This window comes from Triticum urartu, chromosome 1A (genome assembly GCF_056163025.1).
Source record: "Triticum urartu cultivar PI428250 chromosome 1A, HENAU_Tu73, whole genome shotgun sequence".
Classification (NCBI taxonomy): Eukaryota; Viridiplantae; Streptophyta; class Magnoliopsida; order Poales; family Poaceae; genus Triticum; species Triticum urartu.
In genome coordinates this window covers 1,629,001-1,635,423 of record NC_141873.1, presented here as the reverse complement: position 1 = coordinate 1,635,423, position 6,423 = coordinate 1,629,001, and the positions used below count along the sequence as shown (strand labels likewise).

At 49.1% G+C, this 6,423-nt stretch overlaps 1 protein-coding gene across 1 annotated transcript; it reads left to right on the top strand.

Annotated features, from left to right (window-relative positions):
- The first annotated feature begins 2,864 nt into the window (after window positions 1-2,864).
- On the top strand, window positions 2,865-4,867 carry LOC147988148 (uncharacterized). Its single transcript, XM_087543213.1, has 3 exons — window positions 2,865-2,957; window positions 4,308-4,661; window positions 4,766-4,867. The coding sequence occupies exons 1-3, from the start codon at window positions 2,865-2,867 to the stop codon at window positions 4,865-4,867; spliced, it is 549 nt and encodes a 182-aa protein (XP_087399339.1).
- The last annotated feature ends 1,556 nt before the right edge of the window (window positions 4,868-6,423 follow it).

Below are 6,423 nucleotides of genomic sequence, written 5' to 3'. Positions count from 1 at the left end.
AAAAGTGTTCATATGAAACGCCCTTCGCGTTTTTAAAATAATGGTCTATAAATATAAAACATTCACTCATTTTAATAAACAGATGATAGAAGTTTAAGAAATGTTCATGCATTTTAAAAGTGTTCATGTGTTTATTAAACCATATAATTTAAGAAAATTCACACATTTATGAAAATAATTCATATTATTTAAAAAGTATTTCACATACTTTCTGAAAATGTTCACATATTTTTTTAAGTCATGATGCATTTATACGAAAATCTTTGTACTTTTTCAAGAATGTTCAGGTAATCTTACACCTATTTATAGAGAAGTTGTCATACATTTATAATAAGGGTTGTATATTTTATATAAGTCTTGATGTAAGTTTAAAATTGTTACGGTTTTTAGAAAATGTCATTTAAATTTTAAAGGAAAGTAAAAAATGAATAACGTAGATGGGAAACAAAAAAATTGTCAAAGGAAGATGAAACATGATAACGAAACTAGAATAAAAATGAAATTCCGAAAAATTGCCCAAAAATAGTGCTACCCACATTGGCCTAGTGAAAACCGGCATATCCTTGCAATCGAGCAACGCCACATGAAGCATCTGGGATTGTTGGGACATAATTTACATAAAAAGGCTGATATTTTGACCGTCTAACTGAAAACTACAAAATAAATACTACAACTTGTACCAGACGACCACCTCGTGTGCGTGGCCGCCCTATCCTATTGCACTGCCGTTGTCGTCGCCCCTCCAACGGCGGAAGGGCGCAGGTCCACCACATCAGCCTTGTCTGACAACGACCTGTCACTTGCAGAGAGGAGACGCTCTGTCTCCTTCTGCGCGGCGTCGAGGGCCACCGAGGCCAATGACGATGGCTCCCGCAGAGCTCTGGCGGTGTCTTAGCCCTTGGCATTGGTGGAGGAGTTGCTAAGCGACCACTCCTCGCCGATCTTGCGGATCTGGCTTTCAAGGCGACAGCGCCGTATAGCGGTCGTCTCCGTTGTGGTGACGAAGCGGGTGAGTACCCATGCTGCGTTGCACACCCATTCCGGCACCACGTTCGACTTGGCGAGCGTCGGATGGGCCAGTTGCACCACACCAATTGCCCCACCACGCGCTCCTCCTTTGACACGACGACCCTTGATCCCGAGGAACTGCTGCTCCGAGGAAGTGGAGGCTGCAGCCTTGCACCTTCATGATCGCGGCTGGAACTTCATCCTTGACATGGCGGATGTGGCGGCGTGGCGGCGCGGGCTCGTCAATGCGTGTGTTCCGGCTATGCGCCGGCGGTGACGTCTGTTGCTCCTGCTTGCAACGCCCGATCTGGATGCCGCGGTTGCATGGGGGACGTGGGCTCCTCCTTGACGAGGCCTCCAAACGGGGTGCCGCCGCGGTTGCACGGGGGAGGTGGGGACAAAGGCTCGTCCTTGACCGGTCGGAGTGGGGAGGGTGATGGTGGGGCCGGGCGCATCTGACGGAGCGATATCTCCATCATGATCTCTATTTGATGGATGAAGTCTTCATCTGTAAGAGCGACCTCCACGGGTAGGCGGGACTGCTGCTATGGCGCCGGTCCTCCTTGTCGCCAGATGACTTGACGATCTTCTCCTTCCTAGTGGAACCTGCTGCCATGGATGCCAAGGGGCTCAGATAGCGAGGGTGGCGAACGCCTCTCGACATGTGCATGCTATTTTAGGGTGTAGATGGTGTAGGAGAAGGTCCACTCTCGACATGGATAACATTTCATCATCCTTTCATTTACTTCGAAAAAATAGAGCAACAAAGAGTATTCCGGCATGAAGACATAAGGGAGAAATTACAAAGAGCAAAATTTCTTCTTCAAAGCTGGTATGCAGGGGACATTTGGCTAGGTAAAGAATAATAGAGCGGTGCATGTTCATATATAAGAAATCAATAAAAACAAAATATTTGTTTTTGTGATAGGTTATAGACCAGGCACACGTTCATAAATTATAGATAATTATCTTGTTATACACCTCTTATTTTTTATTTCGTGACAACGCACGGGCATTTAGCTAGTTAGTTTTGTTCTTCCGAGTTGTCCAATTCGGACATTTCATCCCCGTTTTAAACAGGCCGCATGGAGTGTCACGCCTAACCAAGCATATACCCAGATTTACGTTCATCTTATCATGCTTCATCTTTGTATAGTGAAGCAAATAAAAGGCGGAAGGACGCAGTAAATTGTTTCAGATAATTAAATAGATTATTCAGCATATAAGGTGTCCGTTTAACTGTCTCTTTTTGAACTGAAGTGGTAGCGGGCAGCGGCCTTGGCTGCGTTCGGCGGCGGAGGCCGGATCTGCAGCGACGAACCATCTGACCTCGGATCGGCGGTGGCGGCATGCAGGGCCTGGTGGTTGGGTCGGGGCCATGCGTGGTTTGCCCTCCGGACAGATCGGATCTGCCCGGTGCGGCTTGCTCGATGTGCGGCGGCTTAGATCGGCGGCGACCCGTGCACACGATGCTTGATGGAGATTCTTAGAGCGGATCCAGGTGAAAACCTTGTTCTCGGCTTGATGCCAAGACCGGCGTTGGCGGCACTCTTTTGTGTCATTACCTTCTTGAAGGCATCGCTGCGGAGAAGCTCCAGATCTCTATCTGCTACCTCCGGCGGAAACCCTAGATCAGTAGATCGGAAGACGGCGACGCGTTGGTGTCGTTTCCTCTTTGGGGGCGTCGTTCTTGGAGGCGTACGCGGGATCGAGGGACCAGTGGCCGGCTTTTTTGGTGGAGCGGTGCTTCATCCTACATATTGATGATGGCGGATCTCGACGGCGTGGCGTAGTGGAGACTCGGCGCCTGATGCGCGGTGATGGACTCGCGCAGGAGGAGGTGGTTGTCTGGCGTCATGGTGGCGTCGATGACAGAGTGGCCTGACAAGGTAGAAGCCTCAATATCTGCTCTGAAGACGGACCTGTGGAGGATAGCGGCGGCGACACTTGTGAGTGCGTCAGACCAGTTTTTGCCCCAGATCCGGTATGTGGCTCGGCTGGGGCTTCTGACTTTTGATGATAGGCTTAGGTGAGTGGTCTCGGTATTTGGCCCAGCTAGCACCCCTTCATCATATGGATAGGAGTAGTGGCATATGTAGCCAAGATGGTGGATTCGAGCATATTGTTGTAATACTTTGTAAGGTCCTCGAGAATAATCAATAAAGTGACCGCATGCATCTCCCAGATGCAGAGGCCGGGGATCATCCTCCTTTTCTAAAGAAAAAAGGCATACTTTATAGACAGCAACAATCTAAACTAATGTACTTGCCATATTGCCCATCAATCGGTAGTAAGATCCTATCTAGGGCGGTCCTTCCTGGCATGAAGTAAAGCCTGACCGCTATGGTACCAACCAGGCCCAGCCCGGCAACGTGGACAGCTTGTGACGGCTCGGTTGGCGGCTTCGCCGACAAGATTGGTAGGCACGGTGGTAAGGCCAACTCAAACACATGACCGCAAATGGACTGATGTGCGTTTTATTCAAATTCTGTCTAATAATGTATGTGAATATTGCTTTCCAAACTTGAGGCAATTTTATTTTGGCGAACTATGAACACTGTGGACAAGTTTCTCCACTGACTTTATATAAGAAAATTAGAAAGGTCATATTTATTTACATGTTAGTGTCGGGGAGAGGCACGAGGAGGGGGAGGGGGGGTTCAGGAGATCAGAAGGTGCAGACCAAATGGGTGTACACAAGAATAAAGGGGGGGGGGTTCCTATGGGGAATCTAACAAGGTATGAATGAACGGAACTAGCCTACTTTTTGCCCTTTGCACCAGCAACCGGAAGTCCTCCATGAACCTTACGTGCCACGATTCGATTCAAAAGATGGGTTGATCCCTCGAAAGCACTTGTTGTTTCTAAATCCCACAGGCGGCCACCATAAAAAATTCCATGAACATGGCAGCTGGGTCAAGCTTGTGATGAAGTGTGTAACTTCGGTGAGGTACAGGATCAAAATAAATGGGGATCTCTCCGAATAATTTGTGCCATCTAGAGGGCTCCGGCAAGGCGATGCAAGTTCTCCATATCTGTTTGCCATTTGTGCTAAAGGACTGTCGGCTCTTCTAAATGAGTCCCAACAGCGTGGTTCGTTTGGAGGCATACAAATCTGTCCGGGTGTGCCATCCATCTCGCACCTGTTTTTTGCTGATGATTCGATACTCCTGATGCGAGCGCGGGCTGCTGAAGCTGTGGAACTGCAACGTATACTCCAGGTCTATGAGAGGTGCTCGGGGCAGTGCGTTAATCACGAAAAATCGGCAGTAATGTTCAGTAAAAACTGTTCCGAACAGACCAAAGGAAATGTGAAAGGAGCCTTGGGCATTGCTAGTGAGGCGTATAATGAGAAATACTTGGGACTTCCAGTGTATATCGGCCGTTCTAAACGGAAGGCTTTTGCTTATCTCAAAGACCGGATATGGAACTATATGCAGGGCTGGAATGAGAGGACTCTATCTCGGCAAGGCAAGGAAATTCTGGTTAAGGGTGTTGCGCAGGCAGTTCCAACCTTTGCAATGTCTGTTTTCTACCTCACCAAGTCCTTTTGCAAAGAGCTAAGCTCTATGATTGCGCGGTACTGGTGGAGCCAGCAAGATAAGGATAATAAGATCCACTGGATTGGGTGGCAAAAACTTACAAGGTCGAAGGTTAGGGGGGTCTTGGTTTCCGAGATATTCATGATTTTAGCATTGCTATGCTTGCAAGGCAAGTGTGGCGTCTGATTGAAAATCCAGACAGCATGTGCGCACAGCTCTTGAAGGCCAAGTACTACCCGGAGAGCTCCATTCTGGATGCCGGCCAGATCACAAACATGTCCTACGCGTGGTGCAACATCACCTACGGATTGACCTAGTCAAGCAAGGGATGATATGGCGTGTAGGAGACGGGGCAAGCATTCGCATTTGGGACGATCCATGGATACCCAGAGCTTGGTCTAGGCAAGTGATCACCCCTCATGGAGGAAATCTTTCGACCAGGGTCTCTGAGCTCATAGATCCATCGACCGGCAAGTGGGACACGGAACTGGTCCGAGATATCTTTTGGGAGGAGGATGCGGAGTTGATCCTTCAAATGCCTCTACGAGATGGAGCAGTCGACTTCTTGGCCAGGCACTTTGACCCCAAAGGTGTATTCTCTGTCAAGCAGTCGTACAAGCTGAAGAGGGCATTGGCCGAGTCTGGTGCTGCACAAAGGGATGGGATTCCTCAGGTGGCCGGTGACCTTGAGGGGGGAGGGGAGGCAAAGTGGAAGAGGATATGGAAACTTCCATGCCCGGGCAAGGTTAGGCATTTTATGTGGCGTCTTGTGCATAACACACTTGCCACTAAAGATATTCTGTGTTGAAGGGGAATGGCAATTGAGGATCACAAGTGTTTCTTGTGCAATATGAGAAACGAGTCGGCTGAACACCTGTTTGTGGAATGCCACGAAATTACGCAGTTGTGGCGGGGCCTTGGCCTTGAGTATGCTAGACAGCGGCTGACAGAGTGCAATAGTATTCACACAACCTTGGAATATTTGTGGCAGCTCGTCGAAAAGGACCGGATGGTTATCATTGTCATGTGGTGGGAGTGGTGGAGTCAGCGCAACAAGGTTAGGGAGGGAGAGAAACCAATTGAGCACGCGCAGTTCGCTATTAGAGCTGCATGCACGGCCGAAGAATTCCGGGTGTGTTTCTGCAAAATGGCCCCCTCGCCGGCATGCACCCCACGTTGGATCCCGCCCCCACAGGACACTCTAAAATTCAATGTCGATGGTGCGTTTATCGAGGAAAGGGGGCAGGGACCCTGGGGAGTGGTCGTCCGGGATAGCATAGGTGAGGTTGTGGCTGCGCGGGCGGGACGGCTTGATCATACCACTGATGCATTCAGCACCGAGTTAAGAGCAGTGGAGCAAGCGTTGGATCTTGCGGCTGAACTAGGGGTCGTGAGGTTGACTGTGGAGATGGACGCTCTAATGCTGGAACAGGCACTAAACCGACGCGCCCCAGATTGTTCGCGTCAAGCGCAGGCGATTGAAGGCATTTAGGTGCAGTCCAGGCTTTGGTTCTCCACATGTGGGTTTGCCCATTATAAGCGCGAGGCTAATATGCCAGCGCATCATATGGCCAGATTAGGCCTCTCCCGTCAAGTGGGTGATATTCTAGTTGCTGATCATGTGCTTCCAGCAAATGTTGCTGAGTTTGTAATGGGCGATCTTGCCCAGCACATTTCGTAATAAAGCTCTTTGCTTACCCTAAAAAAAGGCTAACTCCAATGCACGAACGAACATTCATTCTTTCCGAATTATGTGCGTTTGAATCAGATAAAAGCGCCCATCCGGTCCCCCCTAATCAAATCTGGCCCGTGCGTACAACCGGCAGACATATTTAGTTGGGAGAAGGAAGAAAGGAAGAAAAGGAGAGTGCTT

Coding starts and splice junctions, on each gene's coding strand:
- LOC147988148 (XM_087543213.1), top strand. CDS start 2,865: ATGGTGGCGTCGATGACAGAGTGGCCTGACAAGGTAGAAGCCTCAATA. Junction 2,958..4,307: donor GGATAGCGGCGGCGACACTT/GTGAGTGCGTCA, acceptor TGTTCCGAACAG/ACCAAAGGAAATGTGAAAGG. Junction 4,662..4,765: donor AAAAACTTACAAGGTCGAAG/GTTAGGGGGGTC, acceptor ATGTGCGCACAG/CTCTTGAAGGCCAAGTACTA.